Below are 19,506 nucleotides of genomic sequence, written 5' to 3'. Positions count from 1 at the left end.
CATTTCTCTCTTCTGGAGGATGGAGCTCTGTGTCAGTCATACAACCTGTTCTGACTCCTTCAACTGGCCAGGAGCTATTAGATCCTGGTAGTAGATGCACTCCTGTCAGTAAGACTGAAGCAAGATGAAATGGGTAGCCCAATCAGCTTCTCTACATGGACTGGGAGAGAGGCTACCATATTGCTCTTTGTCTCATGGAGCAACTTGCCTGTATAGATCCAGAGCCCAGGTCCTGCTAGCCAGAGAATTCTTGTGATGAAAAAATGAAGGGAAGGGCTGCCTTGTTTCAACCCTGTTTCTGAGCTCCCCAGATGCCACTCTTTTGGAAGGGGAAGGCTTGAGCAGAGAGGACTTTAGTCCAATTCAGCACACTCAGGGTTAATTTGAGTCAGGGTTAGTCCTGGGATTCTTTTCTGGTATTTGTTTGAATGCCATAAGTTCAGTTCTGAAGTAAGGAAACTCACAATACATAAGCGAGTTCCTCTGATTATATACCTTGTGTATTTGCTTCCTCTAAATTCTCCATGACCTAGCTTAAGAGTGGGCAGAAAGGAGATTGTCAGATGTTTTGGACTACAACTCCCAGCATTCCTGGCCTTTAGCCAGGGCAGCAGGGGCTTCTGAAACGTGAAGTCTGGCATGCTACCTTCAGTTTCCTATCACTGCTGCCAGTGCCTCTGAGGGAAAGGGGTCCAATTGCTTTCTTTCTTGAGTGCTGGCTGAGTCATCAGCTGTGTGCGTGCATGGAAGATGTGGCTGGCTGTTCCGTGCCCTCTCACCCCTCTTTTCTGTCCCCTACTCTTCTCCCCCTCCCAGAGATCGAACACATCACACAGGACGAACGAGTCACCATGGGCCAGGATGGGAATCTGTACTTTGCCAATGTGCAGATGACTGACAGCCGGCCGGACTACATTTGCAATGCCCATTTCCAGGGCCCTCGAATCATCATCCAGAAGGAGCCCATTGAATTAAAAGTCATTGCCAGTAAGTCTTCCAGGGACTCTGAATTCCAAAGGGGCAGCCACCTTCTGGGGTGAAGAAGTAGCTGGTTATTACAGAGGCACATCAGCCTCATTTCTACCCTGACCTTTTGTCTACCCAGCCTGACTTATGGCCAGGATATTCACTGAGAAAGTGTGAGTTTTTGGGGATAGTACAAGGCTGGGGCTGGGAAATGAAGCAACTGTGTGTGGATGAGTACAGGGTCTTTTTTGGCCTGTGGGCTTATTTCAGCTTCAGATAAGCTCTTGGGAGTTACATTCCAAAATGCAAAGAAGTGTGACAGCCCCTTTCCTACCAAAAGTAAAAGCAAAAAACCGCCCAACTCCAACTCAGAATACTGTAGCTAAAAGTCCTTTTGGTGAGTAACTAAACCTTAGAAATTGCAATCTTTAAGAATGAAGGGCATTCATGAGGCCACCAAATGAACAGGAATTGGGGAAAGGGAGTGGGGCGATCAGCAGAACCTCTGAAAACTGGATTGGGATCCCAGGTGGGCTGGATCTCACCCACAGGCCTGAACTTCCCCAATCCTGAAAGACTTACAGGTTACCACTAAAATTAATGGTCACCTTCAGTCTTTTCCAGAATCCACTGATGCTGGTTTTCTGGCATGAGTTGCCTGGCAGTTGCTCCATAATACCACATCTGGTTTCTGATGTTCAGTATTTGTACACTGCTCGAGTGGGGTTCTTTGTGTAAATATGCATATAGCAGGCTGCAATAAAATGAACTCTGTGCCAAGAGGACAGATGTCTCAGATGGGATGGACAGGACAAAAATGAGGTGTTAGCAAGTGGATTCGATTGGTTCTAAGGAGGGAGAAGTGAGAATTGTTCATGTCATCTTTAATACAAATTCTGAACATTCATGCCTCACAAACCAATATGCAAACCAAGACAGAATGGTGTCCTGAAATGGGCATTTTTCTGAGCTGGGTAATTATTATTATTATTATTATTATAACATTTCTATGCCGCCCCTTGCCGAAACCTCAGGGCGGCTTACAACATGATAAAATACATTGAAATACAATAGTACATAATAAATTACCATTAAATATAAAAATACAAAAAAATACCTTGATTTACAAATACAAAATTAAAATTATCAGTATAAAATAAAAATATAGGAGGAGAAAGAGAAGGAAGAAGAAGTTGCCCAGGCCAGATCATATGTTTTAACAATTGAAATGATGTTTAAATAAAAAGGTCTTTACCTGGCGCCGAAAAACCAGTAACGACGGTGCCAGGCGGACCTCTTTGGGGAGTGAATTCCATAGGTTGGGTGCAACGCAGAGAAAGCCCTCCTCCGGGTACTTACTCTCCTAATTTCTTTTAATGAGTAATGCATCTCATTAGAAAGAAGGGAAAAGCATGTTAGAGAAAAATGCTCACAAAACGTATATTTTAGACAAAACTGCAATTGATCAGTGAAAAATAATTGGAAAAATGCATTCATTGGGGAAATGGACTAAAAAGAAGTACACATTTTCATGCAGGTTAAAGAAGTTGACTAATGAACTTATTGAAGTGAGACAAGAAATGCTTAATACTAAAAACCTGACAACCTCTGTGACACTGGGATGGTCAGGTCTGTCTGTCCCTATTTCTGAGTGACAAGCATATTAATGAAAAGGCAGGGGGTTTGGAGGATAGATTCACAGCTGGGTTACTGAGGGAAATGACTTGATGACCAGAAGAACAGTGCCTTTTTCAGCCATAGCAAGAGACATTGCAGAAGTTGGAGTGACCAAGGAGAGATACTTAAGGCCAAAGCATATATTACTAGCAGTGATGGGAGATCTGTTTTCCTGTGGCTTTTCCTGGGTAAAGATGAGATCTAGGAGCCAAATGAACAAGGCCTACATAGTCCTACATAGAGCAGACCCATTGAAATAAATGGAATACAAGTTGTGACTAACGTAAGCTCCATTTGTTTCAAAGGTCTCCCCTCAGTTGAACCCACTTGGAATATAGCCTATAGTGTGGCAAACTGTGACCAGGAGACCATGTGTATGCCTTCTGCAGGTTGCTGCCCATGTGCTAGATGTTGCTTGCCAACTCCAAGGCCTGGATCTCCCTGCTGGTGGTCCTTTGGCTTTATATGGGCTTGGGCTGAACAGCCCTTCAAATAAAAGATCCCTTCAAAAAGAAGACAGTCCTCTCTGCCAGCAATTCAAATAGAGGACTGGCTTCTATTAAAGGTGGCACAACCTTAGCAGGCTGTAATAATTCAGGCTGAGATGGGCTCAGTTGCCAGTGTTACTCCTAGCTCCGCCTTCTTTCTCTTCCACAGCCAACACTCTCTCACACCAGAAACCGATCCTAATTGTGCCAAACAAGAAGCACAGCACATACATGGCGCTGCTGGGAGAGCCCCTCGTCCTGGAATGCATTGTGGCAGGATTGTAAGTACTCTGGATAACAGCTGCCAAAGGATCAAACTGCGGGAAAGGCTTCTGGCTGTGCAACCTTTGGAAGTAACTCCTATTGAGTTCAGCAGGGTTTACTCCCAGGTAATGGGGGAAGTTTGCAGCCCGATAGACTGTATGGTCTGTTTTCCAACCCTGGTCTCCTTCAGCTGTGTTGCACTACAACTCCCAGCTGGGTGAGGGAGGGGAGGTTGTCTCTGTTTGGTAAGGAAGGTTATAATGGAACTGATGGAGAAGCCTTTGGTAATGACTACTTGCCAACAGCCCAGCTAATGCAGGGCTCTGGCTTCCTTGGCTAAAAGTCATTAAGGTATACATCATAATTCAATAAGTGTGGATTTGTACAAGCTGCAATTGCCTCTCTTCACAGCTTTCCTGTATCAGTGACTTCCATAAGTGGGTTCTCATGGAAGTGTAACTTCCTCTTGGTTGCTTTGAATTATTTATTTATTAGATTTCTAACCCACCCTATTAGCCATATGGTTCCCTGGACGTGCTGCAACAATGAAAATACAGAATAAAATACAGTATAAAAACAAAAATTACAAATAATAATAAGACATTAAACAAACATAAAATGCACAGAACTGATAACATGCCCCACAGTTGAAATACTACTTAAGACAAATTATCAATTAAAACACTGTTGGAATAAAAAGGTCTTTGCCTGGCACCTAAAAGAATGTAGAGATGGTGCCAGGCATCCTACTCTGGGGAGCTCATTCCAAAGTCGGGGTGCCTCTGCAAAAAACGTCTTTGTGATGCCACCCTCCTTATCTCCTGAGGAGGGGACTCCTTCAGAAAAACCTCAGATGCAGATCTAAGGTGCCGAGTAGGTTCATATGGGAAGAGGCGCTCATTTAAATCCATTACTTATGAATTTCAGTGGGTGCTCCGGTGCTTCTCCATGCCTCTGTTAATGCACAGGGGCAATGCTGGCTTTCTTCAAACATGCACACCTTTTGGTCGTCCAGAGCCAGTTCTGCTGGCAACAGGGTTGACTGGCTAGTTGCAAGCCTGCAGAGTCCACTTAATATGGGCTGGCTTGCACAGGACAATAAGCCACCCTGAAAATAAGTTGCAGTGTGTGGGTTGTTTGGTGGCTGCCGCACATTGCTCCAGAAAAATGATCTGGCACTCTGTGGCTTGCTGTGGCTTCTTCTCCACTTAGTGCTCCCACCTGTTCCTGGCCTCTGTGGCACGACCTCTCAGCCTTCTCCACCACTTTCTTTTGTAGACCGTTTTTCCACCACCAGGAAGACTGATTTGCACAATGCAGCTGCTCTGTGCAGTGCCCCCTGCCCTCCCCACCCCCAGCTCAGTGCTTCATTTGGCAGCAGCTTTCTCCCCTGTGAGCTGAGTTAGCACTGCTCTGCCAGTATGCAGGATTGTCTTACTTTTGGGCAGGCACATTCCCTTGCATTTGGGAACATGACAATTTGGAAAGGAAAGATTTTGCCCTCTTCTGTTTTTCTGCCATAATTCACCTGTGGAAGAGTGGGTTAAAAAAGAAGAAAAGTCTCAATGTCAGCATAAAGGCTTTTTTTCCTTTTGATCCCTTCCCCAAAGTAGGAGAATTTTCTAACTTTTTCAGCAATTTCATGCATCTGAATAAGCGTGTGGCCCACCCAGTTTGGGACTATGCTAATTCAGGAGGGGCAATTTCTTCATGAAAACAGGAATAGGAAAAGCTTATTCACACATACACGTTCTGAAATGCCACAGTCCCAAGTTGTGTGGGGCACATGGTTATCCAGCGGTAAGTCAATCACAAGAACCTGCAGAGCTGTGCTTGGAGGAGGAACAAGCTGTCTAGATTGTTGTTCTTCTTGTTTTTTGGCTAAATATTAAAGACAGAATACCCTTGGCCACCTCATCCAAAAGAGTAAGGTAACCCGCACACCTCTCCACTCTGAAAGTATGGCATATATGCACGTGCATGCATATGTATATGTGAATACATGTACTTTGCAAAGCAACAAAGGAGAGAAGAAAATCGCCTCCCACTGGGAATGTAGGCAAGATGTGCTGCAAACATCCCTGAGACACATGCTGGGAGCAGGTGGGAGGACAAAGGGCAAAACAAACCATGGCATGCAGCAAGCACCTGATCATCTGCTGACAGCAGCATAGTTGAGTGAGTGATAAACCAGCCCACCATGGCCCACATGATGTGTGGACTGGCCCTCTGTCTCTTATTCATCCTTCCCAGAAAATCCATGACTCATCTGTAGGATAAGCAATTGCATTTAACAGAAGTACCTTTGCTTTTTGTTTCTTGCAAGGCCTTTTAACCCATACAGGAGGCAAAAATAGTGAGGGAGGGAGGAAGGAATTCTAGAATTTAATTTTCCTTGGACACACCGAGAACAGTCCTACAGGCAGGGTAGCCTCTTTTTCCCCCTTTGGTGGCACAGAAGTCACTCCATCCCTTGACCAGGCTTGGAAGTAGGAAAGGCACTAAAAAGCAGGACTAAAGACCAATTTATACAATCAGGGAGACATCTTTCTCATAGCTTTCTCTGAGTGACTTAGTTCATCCTGCCTTTCAGTTATAAGTTTGCTGTCAAGGATGAAGAGAAAGGGTCAACAAAAGAGATCAGTGATTCCCTTTGGCTATGTGTTTATTAAATGTTTATATTGCAGATGTGCCATTGGGGCAGTGTCTGGAGGGTGACATAAAAACAATAAAGAGCAGCTCAAAGAGGCAGGAAAAACCACTACACTTGGTGTTTTGTTGGGACAGGAGCTGGGAGTCTCGTCTCGTGCATGTCTGGAGGAGGCCCAGCTAGATGTTCTCTGTAAGAAATCTGGTCACTTCCCCCAGATTGTACAATAATTAAAATTTGTTTAATTATGGGATGGTGACTCTATCATGAGGCAAGGTGAAATAGCTGCCTCAGGAGGTAGATTTGAGGTGAGGGCAGTTAAGGAAAATTGAGAGCATTAGGAACAACTGAATGGGGGTCAGGCTCATCCACCAATGGGGATTCATATACAAGTTCCAGGCAGATAAATGGGAGCAATGCTGCAACAGAGAACTTCTTCATGAATTGTGTCCAATGTTAAACATTGTGTGTGGAAGGGTCTCCAGTTGGATTTTCCACCACATTTTGCCCCAGTCCTGCCTGATGCTGACAGGAGAAAGAGTTGGAATGTATTGCAGGGTAGGGTGAGATTTTGTTACCCAGAGGGATGGAGAAGGGCTTTCTAGCAGTTGGTAAAAAGACCTGGCAACTTAAGAAAACAGCAAGCTGCTATAGACTGCCCTGAGCGTTGGCCTCCTTCTGGGATCTGCCTACTGCTAGCCATGTTTTTGAGGAGCTCTTGTTAGGTAAATTGTGTTCAACATGTAAGTTTGCTTGACGGCTGTCAATTAACAAAGTCACCCAGTTAAAGAAAGCTTAGTTGATGGATTAATGTTCATGACCACTGGATTAAATCTGCATATTCTGATATGGCAAAAACATAATAGGTTGGATCCATGTAGTGCAATCCTACACATCTACTCAGACATAATTGCTTTCGGGTTCAATGGGACTTATGTCATATGTGTATTGGTTCTGGCCTTATTAGTTGAACTTAGGTCTCACTGGAAGCAAGGGCAACCTAAGCATGACTTAAGTCTGATTGATTTCAATAGAAACAAAGTGCAAGAATCTTAGTCTACATACAACCCAATGATTCTAAGTTAAAATGTGTACTTTCTGTATATCCTTTTCAAAATGATGGGCACATATTTTATACCAGAATGACCACAGAAGAGGCATTCCTTCTCACTGAAACAGGAATGAGGAAGTTTCTGCATGTTCTTATTTTAATATAATCTTACAGTATTTGCACTCTTCTAAATTTTAACTAGTCTGATTGTTTTTAATCAGGCAACACTAGTTGATTCCTCAGCTAGGCATTGCTGCCTTACTGCCAATGGCTGGCAGTGCTGGAAGGAGGGTAGGAATGAGAGGACCTCAACATGCCTCTTAGCCATCAGATTCATTAGCCAAAGCAGAGGCAGAAGCCAATTTTACCACACTCTTTTTCTCCTTCTGCAGCCCTACCCCAACTGTAGAATGGGCCCATATGAACAGGCTGAAGCTTTCTCCTCAGGTGGTCTTTGAGAACTCCAACAAAACCCTCCGCATCCTCAATGTGACAGAAGATGATGATGGAGAATATCAGTGCATCGCTCACAACGAGCACGGCACCATCCGCCACACCTACACAGTTACTGTTGAGGGTACGCCCAGCTGAAGCGCAAGGGTGCTGGTGGGATAGGAATGAAGAGCATTAGCTAAACTGGGGGAAAGTGGATCGCAGGTGTGGGGGTGGGATGGGCATGTCACAGGACGCCCTCTCCTAGAAATAGTTGCCTATTTTGGACTTTAGTTGCCAAAAGCAAGGTTCTAGTGATTGCTCTCCAAGGTTGAATTGAAGAGGAGGAGGATGGTGTGGGGGGGGAGGTGGTTACTTTTTCTCTTTTTAAAAGTCCCTTTGGTTTCAAGGCCCAGCTAGATATGAAACTAAATCTGGGTTTGCAATTTGGATGTTTTCACTTCCCATTCATATTAACTTGATATTTATTAATATCCCATTAATATTAAGCATGGGGTGGGGAGCAATTTTTTGTCAGGCCTGCAGGGAGGGAAGAACACGTTTCTTCCTTGCTGCAGTCGGGCCCTCAAATCTGCTTTCAGCACCGCATGGGATAAACTTCAGTTGGTGCTTTCCCTTCCATCTCTCCTGTCTTCATGCCTAGTTTAAGAACACAGAAAGGGTCCTACTGAGCCAGGCCAAAGCCCAATTTAGCATTGCATTCTGCTCACACAGTATCCAACTGACTCCCTCTGCAAGTTCACAAGCAGGACGTAAGTGCCACAAAGGCAGCTCCCTTTTGCTCACATTCCCCATGTACTGCCTCTGACACTGGAGGTAAGATAGAGCCATTGTGCCTAGTGACCATTGATGCTGAGTTGATAATGAAGAGCAAAACTCACAGGCTTTCCTGAAGGGGTTTCTTCCCAGACAGGGTCAGGGTGGGATCAGATATTTCAAGTAGCGTTCCTGGTAAGGTGTCATACAGCTTCCCAAATGATGTGACATCATCGTTCTGTGCCAACAGCCAGTTATGAGCAGCAAGGAGGGCAGGATGTATGGATAAATAATGTGATGATGTCACATTATATTCTACTGCCTGTTACAGGCAAGAGGGAAGAAAAATGAAGTGAAGCATTGGATCCCTTGTGAAGTCTAGATTTGTCTGAGAGGCAAAGGAGGCTAATGGGGGAACACATCTGAATAATACTAGTTTGCTCTAGAGTAGCCTTCTACAACTAGATGTCCTCCCAGTATCTTGGACCATGGCTGCAATCACCCCCTACAATCTTGGGCACACTGGCTGGGAATGATGGGAATTGTAGTCCAACATTGGGATGGACACTAGTTTCATCCTAAGAATGGAGCCCTATTTTTCTTCCCAAAATTTTGTTTATTTAAACTGCAGCCACATCCATATTAAAGGAAGCTTAAATAGCAGCTTTTTCCCAGCATTTTAGCTGACGAAGATGCTCATGAGGCCCCAAGCTTCTTAGAATTAGGGAGCGGCCAGACAGTTGGCATGTATCCCAACAGCAAATGAATGAATGCTTTTTCACAAAGAATAAGCAGCTTTTAAAAATGGTATTCTCTACTATTCATTTTCAATTAAAATGCTCTTTGCTGAGGAGCCATTTCAGTGGCAGAGTGAAAGCATGGGTGATGGGGACACCACTCCATAAGTGGCAATGGTAAACATGTATGGTGCGGAGATGCCAGGGTCCTTCCAGACAAGATTGTTATCATGCCACCCCCCCCAACGTTATTCCCAGAATTTTATTGGGCACTCCAGATCCATGGGAGGGCATCTGCTTTGCATTCAGAGGCTGCCTGGGTCAATCTCTGGCATCCCCAGATAGGGCTGGAAAAATTCTTGCCTGAAACTCTGGAGCTTTTGTTGACAATACTGGGCTTAAATGAGCCAAGGGTCTGATTCAGCATAAGACAGGTTCCTCTGTTTCCATGCTGTCATCTCCCACTTACAGCCCTCCTGTGTTTTCCCATCACTTCTTCTGTCAATGTTCTTACTGTGGAAAATGTGTTAAGAGGCAATAGATGGAACACCTACCCAATGCTAGGAGCCCTCCTTCTGGAGGCATCACAAGTATAGCTGAAATCTCATTTTTAAGAGAATAGACATTAAGTTAAACTAAGCAGGCCAAACCAGCTTTCCCTATCCTGAGGCCCTTGCGTTGTATTTGATTACAATTCCCATCATCCCCAGGCAGCATGGTCAATGGCTGAGGATAATGAGAGTTATAATGCCTGTATCTGAAGGGCAGCATGCTGGGGAAGGCACAATCCAGCCAAAGTTGGCACTCTTTAAGCCCTACTGATTTCAGAGGGGAAATTTTAAGCACATGTCGCATTCCCTCTGCCTCCCCTTGAGGGATCCACACCCCAATGAGCCTACAGTGTGAAGTTGGACAATGGAGAGTCAGCTGTGGACAGAATGAATAGGGAAGGAATGACAGAGGCAAAGGTCTGAAATGCTGCACATGAGTCCTAACTGGTATGAATGTGTGTGGATGCAAAGCTATTTTAACCCACATACCTTCTTTAAAAAACTAGAAGGCCTTAGAGTCTGTTGCTTTAGAGAAGTGGATTTTGAGCAGGGGTGTTAAGGAAATAGGGGTAAGATGTCACCCAAGCATTGTGGACAGCATTACAGGTATAAGGAGCAACCTAGAAGAATAGCTGGGGTGGCTCAGGTTAGCAAGAGGCCTTTGAGCAGGGAATGCTGTTCCAGCACACGTTTAGACAGCAAACATGCAGGCAGCATAGTTCTCTGCTAGAACATTATGGAACTTCAAAGTCCAGAACTCTGAGTGACTTTCATCTAATAATATTCATTATTTACAGAGGCTCATCCTTCCCTGCCTTTAGCAGCTTACAGTCTAAGGTTTGACTGGGGAGAAAATACAGAGGGATGTAAAGGGCTGCCCAGCAGAGTGAACTGCAGTAGCTTAAGTGAGACATCATTATTGCAGGAAAGGCAGTAGCCTGCTCTTTGGTCCAATATTCATTAAGTGTAATTTAATGGAAATGGGGAAAGGAGAGGTTTAAGACTTGAAGAAGATGGATGTAGAAACTTGCTTGTTTTCAAAGGTACAATCTTCTGTCTGAACAGGCATAATCTTCTGTCTGAACAGCTCCCAGAATGCTTGGCTGCAAAATACTGAGAGTTTTGGGCCATTTTCTTCCTTAAACAGACATAGAATTACTCCCCAAAATTTGCTGGGTGTTAATAACTAACTGTACAGTGAAACTGAGAAATGCAATCAGAGTCTCTCGAGTTAGCAATGAGGCTATGGATCAAAACTGAAGGGAACTCCTGAACCTGTCTCCTTTTTTAGCTGCTCCATATTGGATACAAAAACCAGTGAGCCAGATCAATGCACCAGGGGAGAATGAGCGCATGGACTGCAAGGTTGCTGGGAAGCCAAAACCAAAGGTGTCATGGAGGATCAATGGGATCCCACTAGAAGGTGAGTCCTACCTTCTACAGGGGTGGGAGCTGAGGTGCCAGGGCCCCACATTTTTTCTACTCTGCCTGAACTCTTTGCTGTGTTTCAGAAATCTTGCCAGACCCAAGAAGGAAGGTGCAAGGAGGAGCTTTGTTCCTCAGCAATGTGCAGCCAAACGATACAGCTGTGATCCAGTGTGAGGCCCATAATCACCATGGCAGCCTCCTGGCCAATGCGTACATCCTTATTGTCCGTAAGTTTATAGAAACATAGAAACACAGAAACTAAGAAGGGGTCTCCCGGGCCATCTAGTCTGACCCCCAGCTCCAGCTGGCTCCACTCACGACATGCCCACCATGTGCATGTCCAGCCTATCTTTGAACACCCGCACCGATGGGGCCTCAACGACCTCCCATGGAAGCCCATTCCACACCCTTGGGGTCATTCACCTTGGGTCAAAGTGGGGCCAGACTGAGTCCAGAGGGTGGCAAGGACAGGCATTTTCAGGGCCTCAAAACCAGTGAAGGGGCCTCTGCCTTAGCAGAGCCACTGTTCTGACATGGGCTATGTTCACACATAATGCAAAATCAAGCGGTGTAGCATTTGCGCAGCATGGTATCTCACCTTACGTTCTGTGTTCATACATGGTAACTACTCATGATTAGTTTCCACTTGCTTCCATCTGCCTTCCAAATTGTGGTGTATATGCTATTATTTATTTATTTAAAACATTTCTATGCCGCCCCCATTGCAACAAAGCCTCGGGGCGGCTCACAAAGGATACATGAATACATAAATGCATAAATAATAACAATGTAACAATTAAAAAAAATGTTAGTTCAAGAGGTGGTGACAGGTGGCAAGGCAGCAGCACAAGCATGGGGGCAGTGAGATGGGATGTCTGGGCATCAGGGAATGAACACTGGGAGAAAGGTCAGAGAGTGCAGAGGCAGCCAATCAGTGCCCTGCCCACTGGCATCTCAGCTGTTGCTAGGCAGAACAGGGCAGCAGAAAATGGTGGCTGGAGGGGCTGCAGCTGCCATGGCCACTCTTGCAACCAAACTCTGTAGGAAATGTGGAAACCCTAGAAAAAGCATGGCAAATGAAGTCACACATAAGAACAAGCCACGCAGAAGCATGGAAACGGTAGAACAAACTGTTGTTTCTCAGTGGAAATTAACAATAACCATACATGCCATGCTTCACCATGCTTGCTGAATGAGCAGCAATCTCCAGCATGGCTTGCCATTATGCTTGTGAACGCAACCATTGTGTCTGGCTCTGCACTTTCAGCTTCCATTGTGTAAGAAAAAGTTCTCTAATGACTACTTTCCCTGGAGGGTCATTTAGAGGTGGGCGTGAAGTGCCCATTCTTATGCTTAGGTTCCAGCACATTTTACCAGGGCCAGCATCAAAGGCAGGCATGGTAAGGCACCTGCTAAGAGCCCACAACTCAACAGAGTTGACTGACAAGATTCCCCTGGACTTGTTCCTCCTCCCCCTGCCCCCCATTTCAACCTGCTTTTTCACCTGCCTGTTGGTTTCACCCAAATAATAAAAATGGTACAGAGGAGGACCAGAAGGTGCCTCTTCCTTCTCTCTCACTGGCTTTCTGCTGGTCAGCAAATTTTAGAAGCAACAATGAGAAAGTGGGCAAGGAGACATAGCAGCTTGTGGCCACAGTGACAAGAAGGTCAACTCACAAAGGCTGCTTTGCCCAAGGCCCCTCTAAAACCTGGAGCCAACCTGGTGCAGTAGGTGGCTGAGAGCAGATCTTTTCAGTAGTGCAGTCCTCATAATGAGGGAAGGCTCCCCAGAGAGGCCTGCCTGGCACCTCTGTTGCTGGCCTTTGAGCAGTCATCAGATACCTTCCTGGTCATGATTATTCTCTCAGGCCTTTGAATCCTTTACTGCTATGCTACCTTTTAAAGCAGATTGACTTTTGACATTTCAGCAGTGTTAGGTGATGTTTTTGTTTTGCCTCTGCTGCTTTGGATTATGTATTTTATTTCTTTATTACATTTCTCTACCACCCAGGAGCCGCAGCTCTCTTTGGTTATGGGGCAATATTGCTTTATCAAGCTGTTTGTTTCATTTGTGTTTTCTTCTTCCTCACCTGGAGAGCTGTCTGCTATTGGATGACTTAATAAATCTTGGCCATACATAAAAAGCTATTTATCTATCATTGGTTCATTTATAATGCTTTTCTAACACTCAATCGTCTGCTGAATATTCTTTTTTGGTGTTTCACACTGACCTGCAATGCCCTGTCTGTCCCCACCACCTGCTAAATTCTGAATAGGGGATTCCTCCATTATGCCTGTAAGACCCTTTTAAAGCTGGGTGGGGTTAGCTGAGGAAACGGGGTGAGTTGTTTGCTTTGCGTGTGATCCGCCCGCCACCCTTCTACCTCCTTCCTTTGTTGCAGGCCTGCCAGCAGAGATCCTGACCCCAGATGAGCTGGTGTACAGTGTGGTCGAGAACCAGACTGCCATCCTGCAGTGCATGGCTTTTGGCGCTCCACGGCCCACCGTGAAGTGGTAAGTTCTCCATTCTAGACTCTTCTCCTAAACTGCTTTGTCCTAAGGTGCTCTGATGCCATTTGCATTTTTAATCAATTGCTTTATATCCCACCTTTCCTTGAAGGGACACAAGGTGCTTACATGATCCTCCTCCTCTCCATTTTATCCTCACAACAACAACCGTGTGAGGTAGGCTAGGCTGGGAGTCTGTGACTGAGCCAAAGTGAGCTCCATGGCTGAGTGGGGCCTAGTACTCTCGTCTTACTCCAATGCTCCCACCACCAGGCCACACTGGATGTCCTTGTGTGTCAGCTTTTGTGTGCCAAAGTACCTGGGCTGAGTGGCGCTGAACAGCTACATTGCCTTTCCTCTGTAAATAGTCGATGCTTCCTTCTGTCAGAGTATTCTGCAGGACTTTATGATCAACAGTACCAACCTCACCCAACAGCAAAGCTGTTGGCATGAGTTGTCTAACAGCAACTCAGAACCAGTGTTACTGGACTGAGCCAGTCAACAGCTGGGGCAAACCTGGGTGGACCCCAGACCCGAGCCAAACAAAGCCTGAGACGAGACTTAGAGCCAAAATCAGCTTTATTCTAGTGCACTATAGAATAAAGGGAGACAAAAGGGGACATTCAGCCCAAAGCAGTGTCTCAAAAGTTGCACCCCGGTACATGCGTTTTGTACCCTAGGAAACCAATTAGGTCACCTGATATACATCTAATACATCAATACATCAATTTATGCACCCCTTCCTGTGCTGGAGAAAGAGTCCTTTCTTCTGTCAAGGACCAGACATTTCCCATGTCTATTTCTTATCTGCTCAAGATTCACACAGGCTTGCCTTGCCTTGTTCTTACTCCCTGCACATTTGCAACTTTCATGACGGCTAGAACCAGTCTCCACTGTCCCTTTAATTACTGTATTCGAGGTCAGTCTAGCGTGTTAGCTGTTGGTTACACAAAGTTCATTTCGTTTGTATCTGCCCTCCCTTCTGGGACAGTATAACTGTGGTGTTTTTACTATGTGGCCTTCCTCTGGCCCACTACTTTTGGGGCCTTTCTCTGGCCAATTGCTTTTGGGGTGTTTTGAGGTGCTGCAATTGGTAACACCAGGATACCTCAAGAGAAGCATCTCCCCTTTACTAACTTCCCTTTAAGGGAGGCCCCATTTCCCATGCCACAGTCTATGGATCAGTTTAGTGACACTATAGAGACAGGGCTTTCTCTGCAGTGGCACCTGCCCTGTGCTGCAATCTTCCCTCTGAGGTATGTCAGGCCTCAACACTGATGTGCTGGAGGCAATTATTGAAAATGTAGCTTTCCCCAGCCATTAGCTATCTTTTAATTACCATCCTTTCATTATTTTGTGTGTACCTGTGTGCACACATAGAGTTTATCATTCTTTTGTAAACTACTCCAGGATTTGTTTGAAATGAGCAGTGGTATATAAATATTAACAAGTAAATACATTTTGTGCTGAGGACTAATGCCTGTATAATAAAAACTGGGGCCACTGAGATGCAAGAGTATTAGCATTGTCAGGGGAACTTACGGAAATACAAACAGTCTTTTTTCAAGGAGGTCAAAAATACTCAAAAACAGTCCATTTATGCTCAGTGGCCCTGGTATCTGAATTCGCGTTGAAGGAATGGTGTGTGTGTGTGTGTGTGTAATAGAAGGGTATTTCGGAATAGGACAGATATGTCTTTCTGGAATTAAATAAAAAAATCACATAAAACATTATGTTGCAGAACTTGCTGTGGTGGTGAGTGCCAATTTATTTATTATTATCTGAACTGTCCCAATAAATAAATTTCTCTGGGAAGACTACAAAGAGCTATAAGACTAAAATATAGCAGAGACACTTAAAATATACTATAAAATGCAATATTAATATTTAAAAGGACAAATACAATTTAAAACAACCCAGTACAGGGACAGATAAAACAGCCATTAAAATCTAGAGCTAGGTCTTTAAAAGGCCTCGGAGGAAAGAAGGGTTTTTGCCTGGTTCCAGAAAGGTAATAGCTGTAGCTACCCTGCTACCTTCCTTCAGTGAGGGCACTTAGAGAAGAGCCTCTGAAGATTGCTGAAGGGTCAGAACAGGAAAAGATTGGAGGAAACTTTCTTTTGTTACTGATGAGCATGTTGTTGTTATTGTTAGTCAGTCGCGAAGTCGTGTCGACCCAACCCCATGGACAACATTCGCCCAGGCCTTCCTGTCCCCCACCATCCCCCAGAGTCCACTTAAGCTCACACTGACTGCTTCAGTGACTCCATCCAGCCACCTCATCCTCTGCCGTCCCCTTCTTCTTTTGCCATCTATTGTTCCCAGCATTAGGCTCTTCTCCAGGGAGTCCTTCCTTCTCATTAGGTGGACAAAATATTTGAGTTTCATCTTCTGGATGAGTATGTAGCCACTAAGAAACAGGAGGAAAGTATCAGCATATTTGGGGAACCCCAACGTTTGCAAATGTACAAACCCCCCTCCCTTAAAAACTTTTATACCTAATGGTATATAAAGCTCTAAACCCCTACTCCAATGAGGCCCTTTTCTCAATAGGCATGAAATGCTGAATATTGGCTGGAGATGCCTTACGCACATGTGTGAGTGATAATGGCATATGCGCACTAATTGCATAGATGACTTGATGGGACTCTCTTCCTAGGTTTGCATCATCTTGTTCTGGCAACTGCCTGAGTGGGCAAAATCCTGACTGGGCCTGCTCTGAAAAGGAGGGCTAGTCAGAGAAATGTAGACAGTGGAAGTCATAAAACATATTGGGAAAGGAAATACTGCTTTTTCCAAGAAGGGAGTAGGAGAGAAACACTGAGGAGCATGATAGACAAGGAAGGGCTCTTGTATCACACTGGAGTTAATCTTACTCAGATTTTCTGCTTAAAAAAAATTCTGGCAGAGTTTTTGTGTCTTTAACAACCACATGGTCTGCAGAAGTTCACAACAAACAACTTTACTTGGCACAGAGTTTCTGGGATGGGGTGGAGGGCCAGTGTAGTGTAGTGGTGAGGGTGCTGGGCTGGGGCACAGGAGACCTGGGTTCTAGTCCCCACTTGGCTTTGAAACTCTCAGCCTAACCTACCTCCCAGCCTGGTTGTGATGATGAAATAGGGAAGAGAAGGACCAGGTAATTGTGACTTTTAAAATAAAGATTCATTTGCTTGATGTTATGCCTGTTGACTAGATCTTAAAATTACAGGAAGAACCTGACAGCCTTTTTAAGAACAGGTAGCAGCAGTCCTAAGCACTTGGAGCACAGAGGTTTTCTCTTTCACACACAACATTCCTCTCTTCTCATCCATTTTTGCCAGGTTTATGGAAGACATGTACCCTGCCCTAGATGATGAGCGGATCTTTATGTTCACAAACGGGACCCTGGTGCTTGACCAAGTCCAGCGTGAGGACGCTGGGAACTTCACATGCATGGCAGCAAATGACCAGAACAATGTCTCCATCACAGCCCGCCTGATCGTCAAAGGTGGGAGCTGGTTTCCCAGCAGGCAGCTGACATTATTCTGGGTGTACGAAGCCAAAGAAATGTTGCATGATGGGACCAGTCAGGCCTAAGGCAGAACGAGGCATGGTGAGAAGAAAAGTGATCAGGGCTCAGGAAAGTAAGGTGAAACTTTCTGTGTGTCTGTTTTCATCCTGCTGCTGTAGCTTGAGCAGGTATTCTAAACACAAAACGGCCTTGGCAGCAGAGAAGGGATCATGCTTCGTCCTGCTCAGAGCTTTCAGCCACAAGCCTTTCTCCCTCCTCCTCCACAGTGTTCGCAGATAGATTCATGCCAGATTCCTATTTCCATGCCATAAAGTCAAGGGTGGATTCAGGTTCCTCCACATCTCCTGCCATCTCTATAACAGGGCCAAGACAGTTTCAGTTTTTGAAAGGAATAGTCTAATACTTCCATATTTTGTTCAGTTTTCAGTCTAGAGTAGGTGCAGGTCTTACCAGCCCACCCCCGGGCACACTACTATCTCAATCTGAATTCTACAGTAAAATTCTAGAGTAGAAGTGGGGAAGATGGAAGGTGAAAGCAGCTAGACACAGCTTTAAAGTAATGCCTGTTTTGGTCCATGGAGGGGCTTGTGGTCTTGCTTCTCCAGCTTCCAGCTTCCCTCCAGTACAGTTGGTACCTCTCTGGGGGCAGTGGTGAGGGAAAGCTGTTACTTATCAATTTATTTTAAAATATGCATTTATATATGACTTTTACCATAGACTTTTGTCTACCATGGAGGATTACTTAAACATAACAGAAAATGAGTAAGCTCAGACTTTGGGATGCCATTAAAGGGGCCAGCATGGCAGAAATGTCTAAAGTGTTATTGTGGTTCATTTTAGTGTAGTGCGGACAGACTCTCAGCGGTCTGTACCTGCAGTGCAAGACTTTTTTGCACCCTGGGCAAGGCTACTTGTGCCCCTGCACTGCTAACCAATTTTCAGAAACAGATGCATTGTGAGAAAAATAAAAAGCACAAAACTTGAGCTATTTTTTTTAAATGTGGGAATAATTAATACAACAATCTTTGATTTTTCTTTCACAAAATACAAAACAGTTTTAACACAAATCATTTTGAATAATCCTATGAACTGTGATGTTACAATTTAACTCTCTTGAATGTTTCCATTTCAAGCACATCAAAAACTCCTTTTGCTTGCCTTTTCCTTTGCAAAATTTGTCACCAATTCCCTTAGTCCAAGTGCTGATGCTTGGGCATGTTCAACTGATGTAACTGCCAAACCAACTAGTCTCTCTTGCAGCATTGTTGAACATATGTACAATTTTATAAGTTTGAGCTTTGAGAAACTGTATTTACCACTTTCTGTTGACATTGGGAATGTGAGAGGGATCCTTAGAGCAACAGAAAAATTAGGCACACTATCCAAGAGTTTTTGTTGCAGTGTGAGGAACTCAGATCTTCATCATCAATATTTTTGTTTCTGTTGTGCAGCAATGATTTTTCCAAATTCTTGCAGGCATTAAGTACATGTTCAGTACATTTTTGGTGATACTGTATGTCTCATACAGGAAGTCAAATAGGGAATTATATTTTTGTAGCTGTAAGAATCTCTCTTCAGCAGATTGTATGGCCATGTCTAAGATAGCATAATAAAAACCTACCTTGAATGTTTTGCTTTGGATCTTGTGGTGCCTTTTCTTGGGCCTCATACTCAAACGGTTGTCTCTTTCTCCTTTTTCTAACTTGTTCTGTCTTAAAGTTTGGTAGTATTTCTATCTCCTTTGCAATCTCAGTAGCATCTATCAAAACTTGTTGAAAACCCTCATCACACCTACATTCCACAAGGAAATTCCTTATTTTGTAGAAGCTTGCTTGTAAGGTTCATTTCCAAAAAGAATGTTCTACCATGTAATAAGGAATACCGCAAACTTGAACTCACAAATTACACCAGCAAGGGCCTTGGTTTCAATTCAATAAGTATTTCCAGATAAATTTTTAGGCTCATATCATAAAAGATCTCCATTAAAGCATCATATATACCAAGATGATATCTTAGTAGTTTCAAGCATCGCTCCAACTCTCCCATCTTGTTTGATTCAATGGTTTGTGCCTGATACATGACTAGTTAGAATTTGCCAAGGCTGAGTCAATGCAGAGAAATAATTATAGATTTGCTGAACAAAACTGAAGAAATTTGTTGCTTCCAGACAACACTTAGTGACATAATCAACTATCAGGTTTAATGAGTGTGAATTGCAGGGCATGAGAAGGTATTTATGTGCTTATCATACCTTCAGGCTCAGACATCTCAGTATCTGATGGTTTGATTACATTGACATAGTGTGCAATCATTGCAATTTGTTCAATATGACCAATGTCAGGTGTGCTGTCCAGAATAACTGAGTAGTATTTGGTTGAGTTTACACATGCTATTTTTTATTTTTATTTTTATTTTTGCTTTATAGAAACTGCTAGAAGCTGTATAAGCTCATTTTGGACATATTTT

The 19,506-nt window shown here is 44.2% G+C and overlaps 1 protein-coding gene across 4 annotated transcripts in view; it reads left to right on the top strand.

Moving 5' to 3' along the window:
- Positions 1-19,506, top strand: part of L1CAM (L1 cell adhesion molecule) — a 109,216-nt gene that overhangs the window by 48,406 nt on the left and 41,304 nt on the right. For all 4 annotated transcript variants that reach the window (XM_044443625.1, XM_044443624.1, XM_044443622.1 and 1 more), the window contains 7 exons: positions 817-987; positions 3,301-3,412; positions 7,489-7,673; positions 10,885-11,016; positions 11,105-11,248; positions 13,424-13,535; positions 16,850-17,016. In XM_044443625.1, the coding sequence (XP_044299560.1) occupies positions 817-987; positions 3,301-3,412; positions 7,489-7,673; positions 10,885-11,016; positions 11,105-11,248; positions 13,424-13,535; positions 16,850-17,016 (1,023 nt within the window). The remainder of the gene's footprint in view (positions 1-816; positions 988-3,300; positions 3,413-7,488; positions 7,674-10,884; positions 11,017-11,104; positions 11,249-13,423; positions 13,536-16,849; positions 17,017-19,506) is intronic.

The sequence above is a fragment of the Varanus komodoensis genome, unplaced genomic scaffold (genome assembly GCF_004798865.1).
Source record: "Varanus komodoensis strain SLA01 unplaced genomic scaffold, ASM479886v1 scaffold42, whole genome shotgun sequence".
NCBI lineage: Eukaryota > Metazoa > Chordata > Lepidosauria > Squamata > Varanidae > Varanus > Varanus komodoensis.
The sequence above is the reverse complement of the archived record's forward strand: the minus strand, read 5'-3'. Positions and strand labels throughout refer to the sequence as shown.